Here is a 20,453-nt window from a genome sequence, read left to right as displayed (position 1 = left end):
TAAAGAAGTCTCCCAATACATTACATTTGTGTCCTCCTTTTAAATTTACAGGCATTTTCCAATTCCTTTTGTCCTCAGCATAACCCTGAGAGGGCAGGAATTGTGATTTATCTTTACAAATGAGGCCTGGAGAGTTAAAGGAACTTGTCCATGATCCCCAAACTACTAAACTGAGACCCAAAGCCATCTGGAATGATGCCCAGACCAGGAGCCTTTCCCCCATACCTGGGATTGGACTTGTTCTTTAAAATATTTCCCAAATGAAAGGGTCAAAGGTTTGATGTATAGCTCTTCCTCTCCTCCTGTGAGGGGGAAGAGGAAAAGAAGGGGAAACTCCACTTCTACCCCTAAGAGATCCACAACCTCACTGCCCTCCTAGCATGGGGTGCAGACCACCTGGGGGGACAGCCATTTGCATTGATTCAGCTGTGCTTCCAGATGCCACAGACAGAGCTGTGAGAAGGCTCAAGTGGGGACAGGGTGGGGCGAGGGGCTCAGCCCCATCCCATGAACTCCAGTCATGCCCAGCACCCCACAATACCAAGTAAACTTCATAAAAATAATTGCTTGCTACCTAAACACAACTTCAAGACACATCCCCAAGCTATGCCCCCCCTCTTACACGTCAACTTCTTAGGAAATCTAGCGCATCACCTCAATGCCAGGTGAGAAGATGGATGTGTCCTTCTCTGAAGGTCTTCCCAGTTTTAATGGTCTCAGGCTAGGATATGTAATAACATAACACTCAGGGGTCTGACCTTTTAAAATGAACCAAGAGAATTTCTAATGAAGGTTCCCCAACCCACAGCCCCCAACCCAGTTAGTCATGGCTTCCTTGGGCTGCCCATGAAGCACCTGCCGAAGTATTAACAGATGAGCCCTGTTACATCTCATCATCTGATACATCAGTCTGCATGACACTCTGCTACCCGTCCTCCTGAGACAGCCACAGAGAAGAAAAACTAAGGAAGACAGTTTGAAAAGGCCACAGACCCCTCTCCTCTGAAAAGGTTGATGATGAGCTGTGAGGGGAAGCATGTTTTGATTCAGTGCACAGGTTGGATAAACAAGTCCCAGGTCTATGTGGAAAGATTTTTCATGGAGTAATTTTTACAGACGCCCCTTCAGTGCTGTAGTTTCGATACAGAGAAAGGAAACGCAAGGGAACAAAGGTGTGTGGTCAGGGCAAGCGCGCTGGAGTTCTACAAGAAGGAGTTCAGGTGTTCTCTCTGGCACTGGTCTAGCCTTGTGACCTTGAATACTGAGACAGGAAAGTGTTGGGTAGGTGCAAAAACAAAAGCAATTAGAAGTAATGGCAAAAACAGCAATTGCTTTTGCATCAACCTAATAGCAATGATCCCACTCAAAGAGGTGCCACCAAAGGGTGAACCTCCCAAGCAGGCCTTCTCCACACTGCAGCAGGGCTGCCTTTCTCACACCAGATCACTGCCTGAAGACTTTCCAGGGCTCCCCATTTTTCATGGGATAAAGCCCAAGTTCCACAGCAATTCTTTCAAGACCATTCACCATCTGGCCTGAAACTGCATTTGCAGTGTCATTCATAGTCACTTCCTGCCCCGCTCCTACAATCACATACCGTTTGCTCTTTTGGTGCTTCTGAGCCATGCTTTTCATCCCCTGCCTGGAAAAAAATCCCAGCTCATTTTTCCAAAGCCAAACTCAAGTATCACCATTGGGTTCCCTCATACAGGTGTAATTAATCACAGTCTCTTCAGTGCCTTCAAACACATCTTTTATCCCTCTTGTTCAGCTCTTCTGTCCCTGAGTTACAGGTTGGTTCTTCACCTAAGCCTTGCAGGAGTGGGCTCCATGAGTAATTCATCTTGAATGATCTAAAGCCTGAGTTGGTGTCCCATGATGGGGTTAATGGGACAGCCCTATACCAGATCCTTGGGTTGATGGATTCCTCTTCAGCCTCCAGGCTTGTTTTTAGAAACTCGTCTTCCACCCACAAAGGAATCTACTGCTTGTAGGTTCTCTTCTCTTTGTCCCAACCAAAAATAGCTCTTGTGTCTCCTTTTCATTCTATTCACTAGATCACATTTACATCAACTTACATCTTTTCCATTAGCGATCTGCATTTTAAGATTGATCAAGTCCATAGCCAAAGCTTAATATGGCAGCCGTGAGTGGATTTTGCACCTGTGAAGTATCTGTGAACTCTCTGAAAATATATACCAAATCACTTGCCCATTTTTCAAGGGGAGGGGCAAGTGATATAATTAAATGGAAATGAAATTTTTCATTACATTTCTTGAGGAGAGCACACTCCCTAATAGCTGAGATCACTCAGCTAAATAATGAAGCTTTAAAGGAGAATTTGAAGGGAGTGAGGGACATGGAGCAGGATTTTAGCTTGTCCCTGGAGCCATTTCATATACACGGCGTCTACTTTATTGCAGCTTAAAGACCCAGGTCTTCTCAAGAGAGGCTTAACATGCCCTGAGAGCAAAAAGCAGTGCAAGGTAAGGAGACTGTGTTCTTCTGTGTGGCCGCCCCAGCCTATGAGACATGTATCTTCTTAGATGTCAGGTAGGGCAGGGAAAGGCCCCTCAGTAGTCTCCAAGCATCTCTCCACCGTCCTCTGTCCACTGAACATGCCTGCACTCTCTTCCACGTGACAGCTTCTCAGATATTTGAAGACCACTGTCTACCCTTCATGTGACTCTTCCCTTTTCTAGGTTTCCTTCAATGTTTCCGTAAGATATGTTTTCCATCGGCCAGGATATTGTACATGAGACATCCCTCTTAAAATGTAGCAGCCCACGTGTGGTCTGACCAATGTCCTACAGGCTCGCTTTTTCTTTCTTTCTCTCTCTCTTTCTTTCTTTCTTTCTTTCTTTCTTTCTTTCTTTCTTTCTTTCTTTCTTTCTTTCTTTCTTTCTTTCTTTCTTCTTTCTTTCTTTCTTCTTTCTTTCTTTTTCTCTTTCTTTCTTTCTTCTTTCTTTCTTCTTTCTTTCTTTTTCTTTCTCTTTCTTTCTTTCTTCCTTCTTTTTATCTTTTCTTTCTTTCCTTTTTTTTTGAGACAAGGTCTCACTATGTTGCCCAGGCTGGTGTCAAACTCCTGGGCTCAAGCAGTCTTCCCACCTTGGCCTCCCAAGTAGCTAAGAGTATCAAGTGCATGCCACAGTGCCCAGCTACAGGCTATATTTCTGTCCATGCCGCCCAAGATGCTGTTAGAGTAATTAGCAGCAGCCACAGTTCACAGTGTGGCATGGAGCCCAAGGCCTTCCAAAGTCCCTGGACCTATTTACTAAGTGTTGATAATAATTCCATTTACTTTTCAGTTTCAGAGGATTCAATAATAACTTTACCATCATTTGTATTTTTAAAATACAAACACATTTTATGTGTTTGAGAGATGAACGCCTGCTTTTCTACTCTTCCAATGAGTGGAATGAGCTTTATTTAAGGGACACAGCACTGGGCTGAGAACGGGTAGAACTGGCAGAGGAAGGCTCCACCTGTATGATTCTCAGCACCACCCCTTGGCACATGGCATCTGTGACTTTTATTTTTAGCTGTTCCTTCCCAACCAGCTTATAAAATGGATTGTAAATTCCTTGAGGGCAGAGAGCCTCCAATCTTAACCTGTCTGCATCCGTGGTGTTTATCCCAGTGTTAAATGCTCCTATCACATTCTTCACAAGTCTTGTTTCTACCTCCTAAATGTCACTTAAACACCTAGCCCTCTCACCATCTCCGCCATCTCCACTCAAACTCCAGCACCTTTTTCTCTCTTCTGGACCTTCCGTGGCCTGACCAGTCTGCCCTCCACCCATGAGCTGCTGGAAAGCTTTAAAAACACACATTGGGTCACATCACACCCCTGCTTAAAACCTTCGTAATGTAAAGGCACCACCCAGTTTTTCTGTATGAAGCTCATTCCTTTCAGAGTAGTCCATGGGCCTTAGGAGCACAAGGATGAGAACAAAGAGTTAAATCATAACCTGGGGAGAAGTCTATTTAAAAGAAGGGCCGAAAGGCCTGGGGTCACCTCCACTCAAAATCCTCCCCAAATAAGCCCAAGTAGAAATAACCTTACCTTCTCTCATGGCCCCAGTCCACTCTGAAGAGACATGTAGGGTGAAACCTGTATACATGTTTGCACTTATTTGGTGCAATTCTCTCCCTCTGTTAGTTTAGAAGCTGCTTGTGGACAGGCCACAGTGTTGTCTTTGAATAAAACCTAGGCCATTGCCTGAACAGAGTAGCCTCAACCAAGGCCTCGCGATAACCAAACAAATGAATGACCCATGTCAAAGGAATATTCTCCACTTGGGTAGCACTTGCCTAGAAGACTAAATGGAATGGCGTTTCCCTTCCCCTGGTGCTGAACTGTTGAAGTGGTTAAAGGACCATCGACTTTGAAGGGCCGTGGTACACCGACCCGCACTGGATCTAATTGAAAACACTTCCCTGACCAGAGAGAAATAGGGCATGTTTTAATGAATGACACACAGGTGCTAGGTATCAATCCTTCATTAGCATAGCCACCCCGTTCTAACCCATCAAGTCCTTGACCCTTCCTCCTCCCTGACCTACAAAGCCCTTCGCTGTGCTTGTTTCCTTCCTGGCAAGTAAAGAAACTCAGCTTGCTTTACTTTTAAGTTCTTTTGGACTTTGTTTTCTCCTTTGATCCCATGATTTGCTGGTGAGCTCCGGGCCTCTGCCATGGCTGTGAAAAGCACCATCTTGGGATTCCCCTCCTCACTACAGAGCACTTTACCAACACTCACCACATAGGATAGGAGACCAGGAAGGGAGGCCCAGGGACACCTGCCTTCTCTGAGGGATTGTTAGAAGCTTTACTGGAATTACATTGAAAACTCTAGAGCTCACTGAAGGAAAATGGTAGTAAATACTACTAAATACTAAATAATACCAAAATACTACAGTAAAAGTAACACTAGTATACTATTAATATTATTAGTAATACTATTTCTGTTATATAGTAATAGTAACCCTAAAATACTAAAGTACTAAATTGTACTATGGTTGAAGGAAAATAGTACTAAAAAGAAAACATTAGTATGAAATTTTGTGGTGATAACACTTTTTAAAGTCTTAATAAGAATTAAGATTTTTTTTCCTGTTCCTAGGTGCTTTCTGCCCCACACAAAATAATTGCCTGTAGTTCATATGCCTTTTAATTGGAATTTTGAAAATGAAGATATTTTTAACTGATGATATCATAAGGACATAACTGGGATTTTATAGCTTTGCCTTCTAGACAATAAAAAGCATACAAAACTATGCTGACATGTTTGTATTAATGTTGTATCTTAATATTATCAGTCAGGATTCTTTTGGTTGCAAGTGACAGAAACCTAAGTCAAACCAGCTTATTGTAAAAAGGGTAATATTTTACTGAGAGCATCCAAGGAAGGACTGAGTAGCCAAATCCCTGGAGGGGCAGAAGAGGACACGGCTGGGCCTCGGGAGGAACTGAGAGGCACCACAGCTTTCTCCTTCCACTTCAGTCTCTCTGTGAATGTCTGATGGATCCTCTCTGTCAACTTCAAATGGACTTTTTCCAGGTGGCTGAGAGATATGGTCTCAGTTTTAGAGTTTTAACTTCTGATAAATTCTGTCCCTAGAGAGGAACTAGATAAAATCTCTCTGTCTCTCCCTCACTCCCTCCCTTTCTTTCATCCTGAAAAATCATCTTATTAGTCCACTTCAAGTCTTGAGCCACTTTGGCCAGAGGTGGGGCACTATGGTGGGGCACAGTCCAAGCCAAGTTCCTCCACCTCTTTAGAATATTCAGGAGTGGTAGCACGTGAAAACGTGGCAGCTTCCGTGGGTTGGGAGGGGGAGGTTAATGGCAGCGCAGTTTCTAAGAGGAGCAACAGGGTCAGGACCCGCAATGCTGTAGATACGACCTGTGCTCTCACCTAAGGCATCTCAGAACCTGGTGCCTCTCACTCAAAACGCTGCTGGACAGGTGAATAAGGATGGGACAAAGGGCTTGTGGTAGAGATCCTTGACGAGCTAATCTGAGGCAAGAATGCATTTTCCTAGCAGTGAATACTCATCCCCTGCATCAGATGCCAATTTGGCAGCTTACACTTTGCTATGTCAACTTCATTCATCTTATTTTATTTAGTTGTTCAACATATATTGTTGAGTACCTGTTATGTATCTGACGTTCTGCTCAGTGTAGAAGATATAAACATGAGAAAGGCAGTCTCTGCCATAAAGAGATTACAGTTGGTGGGAAAGGCAGCCATGTAAACATGTAATTTCCACAGAATGGGATAAGAAGTATGATCGAGGTTTGAAGTCATTGCTGCAGCATTAGATGTGGAGACAGAGCATGAATGGCTATGTATAAATCTGTGTTGAAAACATAATCCACACACTTCCTCTGCCTCCTCCTCCTTCTTCTCCAACCAGTTATTTAACAAGATTGTTCCTCCCTTTCATGTGCACAGTGCACTATAGATTACCCAGCACTTCCACTCACATCATCTTCAAACCTCAGAAATACCAGCCTTGTGAAATAAGCAGAACAAGTATCAGTTCCTCATCTTACACTGGAGAAATCGTGTTTCCAGTGCTTTGAAATTACTTCTGATCCCACAGCTTGTAGTATATTACAACGTTGGACCTCAAGCCCATACCTCAGGCTTCAGTGCTATTCCTAAGCCAACGTGCTACCACCATCTACCACTGGCCAGAGAACACACTCCAGAAAAAGAAACCTAATCCTAATCTGTCTCCAGCAATATGCTGAAGGGCTGTGACCCAGGTTCATCACCGGCCAGTGTCCATCTGTGTCATCCGTCTGTGTGCGGCCTTCCTCAGCATTCTTCCCTGGGTCAGGGCACCTCTGGTCACTGACACGCACCAGGCCTCCATCCCCAGCCTGAGGGCCAAGTCTCTCTGTTGCTCTTGGATCTCATTAAGGTAGTGGTGAGCAGGAGAGTTCAGTTCTGATGAGGACAAGTCATAAATGGGCAGATGAGAATATGGATTCAGTTCTCCAGGGCAGTGTGTCTATGACTTTAAAGTGCACATGAATCACCTGGGGATCTTGTCCAAATGCAGATTCTGACTAAGAGAGTGCCCAAATTTTCTATTTCTCACAAGCTCTCAGGCAATCCCGAGACTGCTGGCCCACAGACCACACCTGGAGAAGCAAGATCTAGATTAGAGATGCTAATACATCTTAGCCACTCTTGGGATAAACAGCATATCAGTGGGCTGGTAGCTTTCTTAAAAAGCCGAGATGGAAAAATTTGACCTTAAAAAAAAATTTATTTTTAAAACATGTTTATAGAAGGAACCCTGAGATGAAAATTAAGAGGTCTTACAAATTTACACATATCATATAGCCCACCTATGCTTCAATGTCCCCAGTTCTGAGTTGAGAGTAACAAATATTGCTTCAAGGTAATTAATGCATATGATACTGTTTGGAACAAAACCATTATGGAAAATGCAGATTGTAATCTGTGATTTTTTTTTTGTATTTTTTCTTTGTAGGAGATGTCAGTGAAAAAAGGGATCCAGAATGATTACTAACCTATGACTCCCAACAGTATGACAGGTATCTTTTTTTTTAATATATTTTCTTTGTTGTCTCCATTTTTGTTCCATCTAAAGTGAAATTATAGGTTCTTAAAGATTAACTTATGAGTTTCAGCAACCATTATTTCCAAACCAATAAGTGTTATTAAATCCTGTGAATACATCCCTACAAACGTACTTCCATGTTCTTCTGATGTTATAAGATGCATCCTCCCCAGAAAGGTGATGGAGAGGAAATGACTATTCATTTTTAGCCATCCTTTAGCCATTGAACACTGTTTGCTATTGTCTTTTCTTTTTTTTTTTTTTTTCTGAGACAGGGTCTTGCTCTGACACCCAGGCTGGAGTGCAGCGGTGCACTCATGGCTTACTGCAGCCCCAGCCTCCCAGGGCTCAAGTGATCCTCCCACCTGAGCCTCCCAAAGTGCTTGGATTTACAGTGAGCCACTGCACACAGTGTATGTTTACTTCTTACAGTCATTCCAATTCATATAATAAATGGCTCTACATACTTTGTGGCCACAGAAAGTGTATATTTTCAAAAGTTGGCTGTTTATTCCATTCAGCAGTAGAGTCAGAATGGAATATGATTAGGTCATGTAAGGTATAAGTCAGTTACAAAACTCTTAGCAAGGGTCAAAGGAGAGACAGAATGATCTTGGAGGAATACAAGGTTGCAATAGTGCAAATTCTTTGTGCACTTTATAGAGCGATGGTTGTACACTCAAAGGTGTGAGGGAACAGGCCGATAACACCAGTGATGGCAAAGGTTGGGTAAAAGGAAAAACCAAGCTGGAGAGCTCTAGTTCTTTCTAGAAGGAAGCCATCTCCCACTCTAAGCAATCACTGACAAGAAGGAATGGAGCCCCATGTGTCCACAGATTTCAAATTTGCAAGAGAAGTTGGAAATTCAGATTTTAAATGAAATAACCTAAATGTTAGATGTTAGCAAATAACTTATAAAAATCTTATAGACGTATGGCTCAGCCGAAATATGTCTGCTAACTAGAATCAAGCCATGAGCTGTCAGTTTATGACCTCAGCTACATACCTTCCAGCCTAGCAGCAAGCCCACCACTGTCCTTTTTGTTACCATGGCAGCAGGGCAGGTCCCCATAGACCTCTGTGTGTCGAGGATGTAGCCTGACCTTTGGTGATCTATTCATGTCATCACCCAGTGATGAACTAAACATGCAGGATGGATTGCTCCAAGAACTTACTATCCAGTAGACCTGAGAAACTGAAGCAACTGGAAGTTGCCACTCAGCCTTCTGAAAGTTTTGAAGCCTCCCAAAGACCATAAACTTTATCTCTCCCAGCATCTTTGCCCAGCCTCTCTACCCACCCATACTGGAGCTCCTGATACAGCAAAAAGATGGGGTGCCTGGGCAAACCACAATGATTCATGCCTGTAGGAGGTGAGGGCATCAGAATCACATATCTTATTTCACATCAACAGGCACCAAAATGCACCCACTCCGACATCCATTCCACAGCCAGGTAGATCAAATTCTCCGCCACTAAAATCGCACTCCTTATGTCATAAACAAACACATTCAACCTTAGCTACAGCCTCAATGTTTCTGTTGGGATGGATGGGAATCGCAGTCAGAAGGAGTGATGGCCTAAGTCTTCGCAAGCACACACAGGTGTGAGCACACAGATACCAGACAGCAGGTAGCCACACTGCAAACTGGAGGGACAGTATTCCTTTCTGATAAAGGACAGTGTGAGAGCAGGTGCTATAAGGATGGCTCTCTACTCCATGATAATTTGCCCACCTGAAAAAGTGTCCAAAGGTTTAGACTCAAAGAACATACCCCAAGACATATGAAATGGCAAAACATGGTATAAAAGTAGGTAATAAAATGGTCTTCGCCTGCTGTGGGGATTAGTTCTAGGTACAGCGCAGTTCATCTAGGCAGAGTGACCATTCATTCCAGCCCCTCTGGATCAGCCCCTCTGGCAATTTTTGTTGTTGTTGTAAAGGGCCAGTGAATAAATATTTCTGGCTTTGCAGCCCATACAGTGTCTGTCATAATTACTCAATTCTGCCATTGTAGCATGAAAAGCCATAGACTATATATAAATAAATAGGCTTGGCTGTGGTTTACTAGAAATGTATAAAACAGGCAGCAGCTCAGCTTTGGCCCATAGTTTGTGGACCCTTGTTCTGGAGTCCAGGGTGGTCCAGGCAGTTCCCTTCTAGCTGCAAACCATCTCATTACTGAGCAGAACCCCCAAGGCTGAGTGAGCTTGAGAGCTGAGCTAGGAATCTAGGCCCACTCGCAGACAGCTCTAGGGTAAGCCAGCTTTTCAGCCCGTCTTCTGGAAGCCGGGATGCTTTCCTCGCAGACTGAGCCAGAACCCCAGCTGCCTCCTAGTGGAGGAGGGAGTTTTCACTTCCAGCATTTGCTTCATAGTGGAGAAACTAATTGTAGCTCTATTTTCAAAAGATACATACTCCAGACACACATACATGTGTCTGAAGTATATGTGTGTGTGTGTATATATATATATATATGTACAGTTTATGTTAGTGGGCTCAGATGAGAAAATCATTACTTTAAATGCCCTTGTTTGTGTTTGAGATAAAACAATGTTCTTTTCCCTCTTCCCATTGCAGTAGGCTTAGGGTACATGTTTTAAGAAACCCAAAGGGAGACCATAATGAAGTTATAAGCTGTCAGAACTAAGTGCTTGATCTAGGAGCATACTTCAAAGGCCACATATGTATATTTTTTCCTTTGAAAAGCATAGTAGGTAATATTACTGCTATTCAACACAGGAAATCAATTAAACCCTTATGAAAAGAAAACCATTTTTTAAAAGATCAGTAGTTAATATTGAATCTATTTTCCTAAAACAGAACAGGTCAGCATTTTCAGATGAAGAAGACATATTTTTGTAGGCTCTTTCAACCACAGTGCTTATTAAATTTATGTACTTTGCACTAACTCGAATGAATAATTGTTTATTTTTTGAGGTTACTTAATATCAGCTACAGTAGAGTCAGATTTTGCCAAAATTTTCTCACTGTTTTACGCCACCTAATTTGAAATTAGGACTATATGAAATCATTCATCGAAAAATACAATTCCTTCCAACCTCAGCAGAAACAAGAAAAAAAAAAAACAATTCTTTTTTTTTTTTTTTTTTTGAGACAGAGTCTCGCGCTGTGTCACCCAGGCTGGAGTGCAGTGGCGCGATCTCGGCTCACTGCAAGCTCCGCCTCTCAGGTTCACGCCATTCTCCTGCCTCAGCCGAGTAGCTGGGACTACAGGCGCCCGCCACCACGCCCGGCTAGTTTTTTGTATTTTTAGTAGAGACGGGGTTTCACCATGTTAGCCAGGATGGTCTCAATCTCCTGACCTCGTGATCCACCCGCCTCGGCCTCCCAAAGTGCTGGGATTACAGGCTTGAGCCACCGCGCCCGGCCAAACAATTCTTAAAGAAGGAAGTAAGAAAGTACCTTAATAGAGTATTTTATCAGTCTAGAATTAAGCATCACTTCCTAGATAATATGAGGGAAATTCTGCTGACATTGATGACAATATAATGAGCTCTATTCTGAATAAAACCATGATCCACAGCATAGGGAAATTTGTTCTAAGATATGAGTAGCTAAAATGTTAAATACCAAAGTTAGAGGCTTTTGGCCTTGACAGAACAGGAAACCAAGAATTCAAACTGTGCTGGAAGAGGCAGAAACAAGGACCTATTATGTTTGCGCTGAACCTGGCTGTATGAAATTGGGATATGGCATAAAGCTGGCAAAGTATTTGATGTTTTCATTGAAACTGGGCCTCCAGTAATTTAAAGTCACTCTATTATGACGCCTTTCATGTGAATAATATATTACCCATTCAGTTTTTTAACTTGGACTTCTTTGTGACTTGCTTGTTTGTTTAACTTCCCTCCTGTGGGAAGGTATTTTCTTTGTCAAGGCATTATTCTTGAGTATCCCTCAGTAGCAGGGAAGGGATATGTGCCAAGATAGATGGGAGCTTTCAGATGTTACCCCAATATTTTCCGCCACGTGATCTTTGTACTGTTTCTTGTGAGCTTGCTTTGGATGGGGCTCATTAGTTAAGCAAAATTGAGAACAACATGGGTTTTTTAAAATTTCCCTTATTACTACTGAGGTTGGGCAATTTTTACACATTTATTCGCCACTCGCATTTCTGCATCTGTAACTTGCTTGTTCATAGTTATTGTCCATTTGCCCACTGTAGTTTTTGTCTTTTTCTCATTAATTGTAGAACCTGTTTATGTGTTATGGATATATGAGCTCTATTTTGGATTAAACCACGATCAACAGCATAGGGGAATTTATGCTAAGATGTGAATATGCTAAATGTTAAATATCAAAGTTAGAGTCTTCTTTTGCTAAGTTAACTAAGCAAGTCACTTCATCTCCCTAGATCTTGAATCCCTTACCTATTAAATGAGAAAGTGAAAGCAGTTCATCCCTAGTTCCCCTTCCACTTCTAAAATTTGAATATTTATAAATCACATGTTCATAAAGTAAGGCATACATACACTGATGGTTGAGTATAAAGAAAAAGTGAATGCTGAGGCAATGCATTTTGTGTTTTGAGACTGTCCTACTGAACAAGTTTTTCAGAGTCAGACAAAACATTTAAGTTGGGAAAACTCAGCATTTTATTGTGAAGCCCATATCATTTCTCAAAGGTGAAATTGTGAAGCCCATGCCATTTTTCAAAGGTAGACCTTCAGGTGTCCCTTAGGTTTTTTCAACTGCTTCTTAATGGCCATTTCTTCCTTCAGAAATAGAGTCACAGTGGTGCATATGTCCTACAACCTACATAGAATGGCTCTCCATGGTTTCAAAAGGTTACTGACTGGAAAATAATGAAACCATTCAAAAATAACTAATGTTAACAGTGTACATATTGTTAACATTTTCTGTTGTCAATAAACACGCTTCCTCAAAAGGATTTTGTTCATGGCCACTTAGTAATTCATCATATGGTGATATAGTCCCTGATTGTTAAGCTATTAACATAATATTGTTATAAATAATATAGATGAATACATATTTATTACATCTATATTGACATGATGAATATATAATGAACTGCCTTGTACATAATTTTGCATCTTTCTGATAATTTCCTCAGGATAAACTCTACTATATTAAAAGAAATGATAGGTCAAAGGGACTGAACGGCTTTAAAAACTTTTTCTGTTTTCAAATTTTAGCCAGATTATTGGACCAATTGAGACATCCAACAGCAGTTCAGCCTCCGTTTAAGCATATACCCTCCAAATGTAGAAATTTTCGGTACAGTTAGCCTATTTGTTTTTGAGGAGGGAATTTATTAGGCAAAATTGTATCAAGCCTTTCAAAACTTTATATTTTTCTTCTTGATTATAAATTTGACTGTATACCCCCCACACACACACACACACATTGATTGGTGACTCAAACTTCACCTTTTATAATGTAACCTGTTTGTTTAACTTTTCTGTTGTGGTATTTGTCTTTTTCTTAACGATTTAGATATTAGGGAATTAATTCATTTTCTATCATAAACAGTGTATATATTTTTCTCAATTTAATACATATCTCTTCTTTTTGTTTATGGCAATATTTAACCTTTTTAAATTTTTCTTCCTTTGAAATAATTTTGTACTTACAGGAAAGTTGCAAAATTAATACAAAGAATTCCAAGCCATCTTTTACCCTAAGTCTTAAAATGTTAACATTTTATCACATTTGCTTTAATCTTCTTTCTCTATCTCTATCTAATTTTTATTTCAAACCATTTACAAATAAACTGTAAATATGGTTCCATAGCATTTTTGGACATACAAAAGTTTTTAGTTTATATATAGTGAGTTCTACTGAGGTACCATTTATGATTTATTTCTTTGTTGTCAAGCTTAGTAATATCTTCTGATGAGTACTGAGGGACAGACCTCAATGGGCTCTTTGGAATGTGTTAGCACTTTTATTTCAACATGTAGTTCTTTTTCATTAGATGCAGGAATGACTTGCTGAAGGTTGAAGATTTTTCTCTCTCATACTTACCTTTAACTCTTGCATTCTTACCTTTGTGCACCAAACACTCACACAAAGTGGTGAGCCTCTGAGGCAAGGGAGGGGCAAACCTGATTGGTGGAGGTCCTTCTGTCCCTTCTCCCAAAGTCAGAACAGCCAATCGTCAGGCCTTTGGGCTGGTTACAGGTGTAGAGGAAGTAATAACAGAAGCCAAAGGAGAGCAGCAATGCAGAGTGCCACCACGACCCTCGGCTCCCCTTCCCACAGTGCTATAGAGCTGGGAGGCTTTAGATAGATGGACACACTCCTGGCATAGCCATTCTGAAGGGAAATCTGGAGGTTTATTGCACTTTCTCCTGAATTCCTGTCTCCCCAGATGTGATCAAAAATAAAACGTGGCCTTGGATTCCATACAACCATCTATACACATTACGGATGTTGCCATGAATAGTTTGGCAGAAAGAAAAATAGGCCAAATAGCTAGCTCTACTGTTGGCTAAGCTTTGATTTTATTTCTTGGGTATTTAACCACACAATGTGATGAGGGCCTTTTTGCTCCTTGCTCTGCATGCTGTCACTGCTAAAATAAATAAAAATCTCACTGTCAGTAGGCTAGAAAGGAAGCATCCGTCTTCCCCCAAATTCCTTGAGGGCAGAAGGGAGGCCATTACACACATCACACTGAAAGTCTTTAAATTCATGCTCAGACGTCTCTCCCACAGATCCATGCCTCACAGGAACTGCTGAAACCTCACATCCTCTTCTCCCTCTCTCTGCAGAGGCTAAAACCCTGATGAGTCTGCCGTACACACTGCCTCCCCTCCCCACTGCAGTCAGAAATCTGGGCCCTCCTCTCCCCTCCCTCTTCTCCCCACTACTGCCTCCACCTTCAAGATTGTGAGCCTCTTCTCTCCACTTCCTTGATACGTATTTCCTTTTAAAACCCCTCTCAGCAAAATAAACAGATCTTCCTTGGGACCCCGCTTACCTCGGAAAGCAAAGGAAGGGAAAACCGTAAATATTTGTCATCTTACTTCTGTCACACATAAATTGGTAGAGGAGAAAATCACTCCTCGGCATCCATCCAGACTAGGGAAGAGAGGAGACCAGCACCTCAGTTCACGAGTTTCTCCCGTTTCTACCATAATAAGGGGCAAATCAAAAGACCACCAGGAAGAACTTCTGTACTGCTAACACATCACCTTTTTCTTTAAAAGAAGAGCAAATGCTCCTTTTTTCCTCATGAAACAGAAGGAACGGTAACTCTTCATGCGGTGTGACTGGGTAAAAGATGCCCTGTAGGCTACCTGAAGAAGGACTGGTCCTCCTGTGTTCTGACTGTCTCTGTCCTCATCCCTCCTCTTTAACTTCCTGAACTTCTCTTGGAAGAGAAACTTACTACAGAAAAGTAGGGAGCTTCTGAAAGAGACCAGATTAACAAAATCTCACCAAATCCAGTCAGACTGGCGAAAACCTTCCTTCAAATCTCCCAGCAACTCTTAAACAATTACTTCTAGAACAACTTCAGTTTCCAAATTTGAGCTGCAGCTAGGTAATCAGGAAGTTGAAATGTCAAAAGGACAAGACTTTGCAGAGAGGAGAAGATGGAAGCAGAAGAGTGAAAAAAAAAAATTCTTTCTCAGCAACTCCTGTATTCTTCCTAGAAGGCACCCTTTACAAAGCTGGCTTCTTCTCGTACTCCAACCCCAAGCCACACCCAACCCCATTCCACCTCCACTCCCACCACCACCACAATCACCATCACACCAACCTCCACTACGATTATTGCCCCCCACATCATCATCCCCATTATCCCCACCATCACCATTCTGATAAACTCATCTCAGTCTCCTGCAAGCCCTGCTGTAACCAAGTGCTGCCCAGCACATCTCTCCCTGATTTTTTTTTCCCTAGCAGTCACAAATAACAACTGTAACTTAACAGGGTTCTATTATGTGGGGATGTATCTTCCTCTCTCTTCTCCTAAATGCCACTAAAGTCCACAGCAGTTGCACGTATTTAGGTGCAAATCCCTTAAAAAGAAAACAATTTTCCCAACAAGAATTTGGTTTCTAATGACTGTATGGTGTTATTTTGTTTGCAGTGAGCCAAGAGTCATTTTTATATGGCACCACAACCTGCCACCATTGCCATCTGAAAAGTCCCAGGCGCTTGTTTTATCCATCTTTGCTTTTCTTTCAAGTCTTAGCTATGATGACATTCTCGCTCTGGAATTTGGCTGTGTTGTAAAAAGAAACTAGTGTGGAACGCCAGTTCCCCAAGCCTGCAGAGTGCAGATGCTTTCTTGTCTTGGTACTATAACTGAACTGAGTCATTTTCTCTAAGCCATAGTTCACACATTAGCAGGCTGAAGCCAATGTGGTGAAGTGTCTTGCCCAGGGCCACCACAGCAAACTGTTGAGTATTTGGACCATCAGTTCCCAAAGACTGGGGAACTGTGGGTTAAATGACTTCAAACGGTGATTATGTTTCTTTTCTTTTCTTTTTTTTTTTTTTTAACCTTGACTGAAGTTATTTGTCTTTATCGTGGTGCGTTTGCAAGGAAGATGTATTAAGCATTCCTTCTTCTCCTTTTTAGTAAGCTGAGACCAAATTAATAAAATCTCAGCAAATTTAGTCAGATTAGCAAAAACCTCCCTCAAAACTCCTAGAGATTCAGACAATTGCTTCTAGAACTTCAGTTTCCAAAATGACAGCCAGGTGACCAGATATTTGATCCCTCTCTTTGGAAGAGGACCTAACTTTGTCCTGCTCAAACTTGGCTGCGTATTAGAATCCCTCTGGGAGCTTTCTTTTTGAGACAGGGTCTCACTCTGTGGCCCAGGCTGGAGTGTGGTGGCATGATTTCGGCTCACTGCAACCTCCACCTTCCAGGCTCATGTGATTCTCCCATCTCAGCCTCCAGAGTAGCTGGGATTAGAGGAACTCACCACTACACCCAGCTAATTTTTATATTTTTTGTAGAGATGGGGTCTTGCCATGTTGCCCAGGATTGTCTTGAACTCCTGGGCTCAACTGATCCATCCCCCTCAGCCTCCCAAAGTGCTGGGATTACAGGCATGAGCCACCACACCTGGCCACTCTGAGAGCTTTTTAAAGTCCTGATGTCCATGCCATCCTAGACCAGTTTAATAGTAATCCCCAGGTGAGGGCCCAAGACTCAGCATTCTTTTAAAACTGTCCAGGTAATTCTAAAGTACAACCCAGTGGGACACAGTGGTTCTCAACTCTGTTGCCTATTACAGGTCAACTGAGGGGATCTGTTAAAAAATACCAGTGTCTGTGCTCCACCCCTAGAGATTCCAATAAATCGGTCTAAGGTGAAACCTCTGGTAGCTTTGTTTTTTTAACTCAAGTGATTCTACTATGCATCCAGTGTTAAGAAAAGAGCTGTTGTTCTCAAACTTGGTGGTGGGATCAGAATCACTGGGAAATTTAGTTTAAAAGGAAAAAAAGTTCTAGCCAACCATCTTACCTAGTGACAAGTGCCTTGGCTTTTCTTGTGCCTACTCAACTCTCCAGGTGATTCTGATGCACACAGAAGTTTGAGAATCACTGATGCAGAGGGTTCCCCCCCTCCCCAGAAAATGTTAGTTTGGCCATCTGAGTACCTAGAAAAGAAATCTAAAATATTACCCTTTAATCTAGGCCTAACCTGACCTAGGGTGGGCAAATTGAATTGTAATTAGTGATGCTCTACTCCCGATGACGGTGTAGGTGTCTATTGTTACTTTTGCCCACAAATGACAGACTCATGGTTCCTGTAACCATGCATTTGACCAGTGAACATCAGCATCTTCACTTATCCAAATGACTCATCGGAACAGCAAACTCTCCAGCTCAAATGATCACAAAGTCCTTCGGGCCTGCACTCCAAGGCCAGCATTTGTCATTCAAGAAATGGAACAGTCATGAGGAAACTTGTTTCTCTGTCCCACAAATGATTTTATAGGCATCGAGCTTAGAATCCTATTTTTTTTGTTTTTGTTTTTGTTTTTGTTTTTTTTGAGACAGGGTCTCATACTCTGTCACCCAGGCTTGAGTGCAGTGGTGTGATCACGGCTCACTGCCATGGAGATAGTGAGCCTCCTCCTCCCAAGGAGACCTCCCAAGCTCAGTTAATCCTCCCACCTTAGCCTTGTGAGTAGCTGGAACCACTGGCACACACCACCACACTCAGCTAAATTTTTTTTTATTATTTTTTGCAGAGACAGGGTCTCACCATGTTGACCACGATGGTCTTAAACTCCTGGGCTCAAGCAATCTGCCCACCTTGGCCTCTCAAAGTACTGGAATTACAGGCATGAGCCACCATGCCTGAGCTTAGAATGCTATTCTATGCTGCTTTAATGTATTGTTTTTAGATGTGTGGTGCCTTTGGTTATGGGAGGAGGTATTTATTTACTTATTATTTTTAATTTTTTAAATAAATGAAAGGACTTCCATTTTGGGATCTGAAGAGAATATAGCACTCTGGTGAGCAGTCCCCATAGGGTTATTGTTCTCAGCCTGATCTACATGTTTAAGTCACATGGGGAAATCTTAAAAATCCCAATGCTGAAAATGCTGAACTTTTCTCAAAGGATTGTGGTGAGGATGTAAGATTTATAGAAATCACTGAACATAGAGTCTGGAGCACTGGGACACAACATACAACAGCCATTATGAGGGGGTACCTGGCACATAGTAGATACTCACTAACTTAATTTATTGTGGACAAAACAGCCAACAGAATTATGATCCTACAATGGAAAAAAAAACAGATGTAAATGAGTGTTTGTACTTTTTTAAGAAGTTTGTTTTGCAGCTAAGCTTAAATGTCTATAACTTTGCTTAGCCCATTCCCATAATTCATGTCTTCTCACCAGTGTCACACTCAAATTCAGCACCCTTGCTAGAATTTTCCAATTTTCCGTAGAGCTAAGGACTTTTCTTTTTATAAAAAAATAAGAGAGAGACAAAAAATTTCTTTGTTATTCTTTATTACTTTACGGAAAGACTTTTTTTTTTTTTTGAGACGGAGTCTTGCTCTGTCGCCCAGGCTGGAGTGCGGTGGCGTAATCTCGGCTCACTGCAAGCTCTGCCTCCTGGGTTCACGCCATTCTCCTGCTTCAGCCTCCCGAGTAGCTGGGATTACAGGTACCTGCCAACATGCCCGGCTAATTTTTTTGTATTTTTTAGTAGAGATGGGGTTTCTCCATGTTAGCCAGGATGGTCTTGATCTCCTGAACTCGTGATCCGCCCACCTCGACCTCCCAGCGTGCTGGGACTGCAGGCATGAGCCACCGTGTCCGGCCAGAAAAGATATTTTTAATGAAGCTGTAATCTAAACATAAGATTTGAAGCAAACAATTCAGGCAAAAGGAAGTAGATAGTTTTTCATACAATCTCTTCCTTTCTGCAATCCCTGATAAAATAAGCGTCTTTAAACATTTGTTGCTATGATTATTATTGTTGCTTAATTTTTTAACAGGCATCAGTTCCTAGGCCAGCCAAGGCAAGGGACCACACCACACAGCATTTTCTTGAATGCCCAGCATCCTGCAGGATGTAGGACTTAACATGATGCAATCACGTCATGTAGGAAGTCACAGCAGAAAATGGGAGGGGAAACATACCTTCCCACTACTGCCAATAAAAAAAAGTGTGTAAAAGCACTGGCTCCCATAATTCAATTTCGTTTTACTTGCACAGTGTCAAATTGTGATTTTCAACTTTTTTTTTTTTTTTTTTTTTTTTGCCAAGATCCTCTTGTTATTTTATTGCAACACACACCTCCCTTGAACCCTGTGCTTTCAAACATTTTACCTGCCAAACCGCTTTTATGAAGTAATGGCATTCACTGACCGGTTTTTAATCACCAAAGACGTATTTGGTTACTAATCTGATGTTTTCAGCGAGCAGGATGAAATAATCAATGTTCCCACGCTATATATATGTATAGAAAAATTTCTATATCTTTTTCAAAAATCTGAAGGCATTTTTCATGGAAGTGTCATAGACTGCCTCATATTTTTGTACAACTTCCCTTGGGCCTTTTCAGACTTTTTAAATGGCTCATAGTTTCCTCTGACACTGCTTTTATAGACCTCAGGTTAGAGACATTTGAATAAGAAAATTCTGAATATTCTTGTACCCCAATTTTCTCACCTCTAAGTAGGAATTACATTCTTATATTGTTTAAATATTATATTAATGTCTTATAATTATTATATTTATTATTTTAATATTATAAGTGTGTAATTCCTACTTAGGGTTGAGAAAATTGGGGTACAAGGACTATAGAACCGTAAAAGAAGCCATCAGAATACCAATTATTGCTGGCATTACCTTTAATCAAAAAAGTCTTTCAGTATTATTATAAAATCGTTCTTCAAAGATGTCTATATAAATGAACATAAAATAGCCTATCAAACTCAGTAATGCATAATGAAAATATTCATGAGAATTTTAATCTTTTAACACCATGCTCTACATTAGATTAAGAAATTATTGGGATAAATCAGAACATTCGTAAATTCTTTAAGTTTCTCAACAGAAAATTCTAATACAATTTAACGTTTTTTGGGCATCTCAGATATTACATACTAAGCATATAAACATGACTGAGCAATAGTTCTTGCCTTTGAGAAGCTCATAGTCAAGAGATCACAGTTTGTAAACACAGCAATTCATATTTTTAACATCTGACAAGACTCATGGAAGTTTAGCATTGGAAGGAATCTTAGAGACCATCTAGTTCAGTGCCATGAAATTACAGGTGGAGAAACGAAGCCTATTAACTTAAAGTAATAAATGTGTGGCCCTGCAGTAGTGCATCACACAGACAGTTCGGTTGTTTGCCTTC

General features: G+C 41.4%; 1 protein-coding gene across 12 annotated transcripts in view; it reads left to right on the top strand.

Moving 5' to 3' along the window:
- The window catches only part of THRB (thyroid hormone receptor beta), a 366,979-nt gene that overhangs the window by 252,843 nt on the left and 93,683 nt on the right, over positions 1-20,453 (top strand). For 10 of the 12 annotated variants that reach the window (XM_025376929.1, XM_025376933.1, XM_025376931.1 and 7 more), the window contains one exon: positions 7,513-7,576. The exons of the other annotated variants lie outside the window; for them this stretch is intronic. In XM_025376929.1, coding sequence (XP_025232714.1) covers positions 7,555-7,576 — 22 coding nt within the window. In that variant the 5' untranslated portion in view covers positions 7,513-7,554. The remainder of the gene's footprint in view (positions 1-7,512; positions 7,577-20,453) is intronic. 12 annotated transcript variants of the gene reach the window in all.

This window comes from Theropithecus gelada, chromosome 2 (genome assembly GCF_003255815.1).
Source record: "Theropithecus gelada isolate Dixy chromosome 2, Tgel_1.0, whole genome shotgun sequence".
NCBI lineage: Eukaryota > Metazoa > Chordata > Mammalia > Primates > Cercopithecidae > Theropithecus > Theropithecus gelada.
This window is presented reverse-complemented; position numbering and strand designations above follow the sequence as displayed.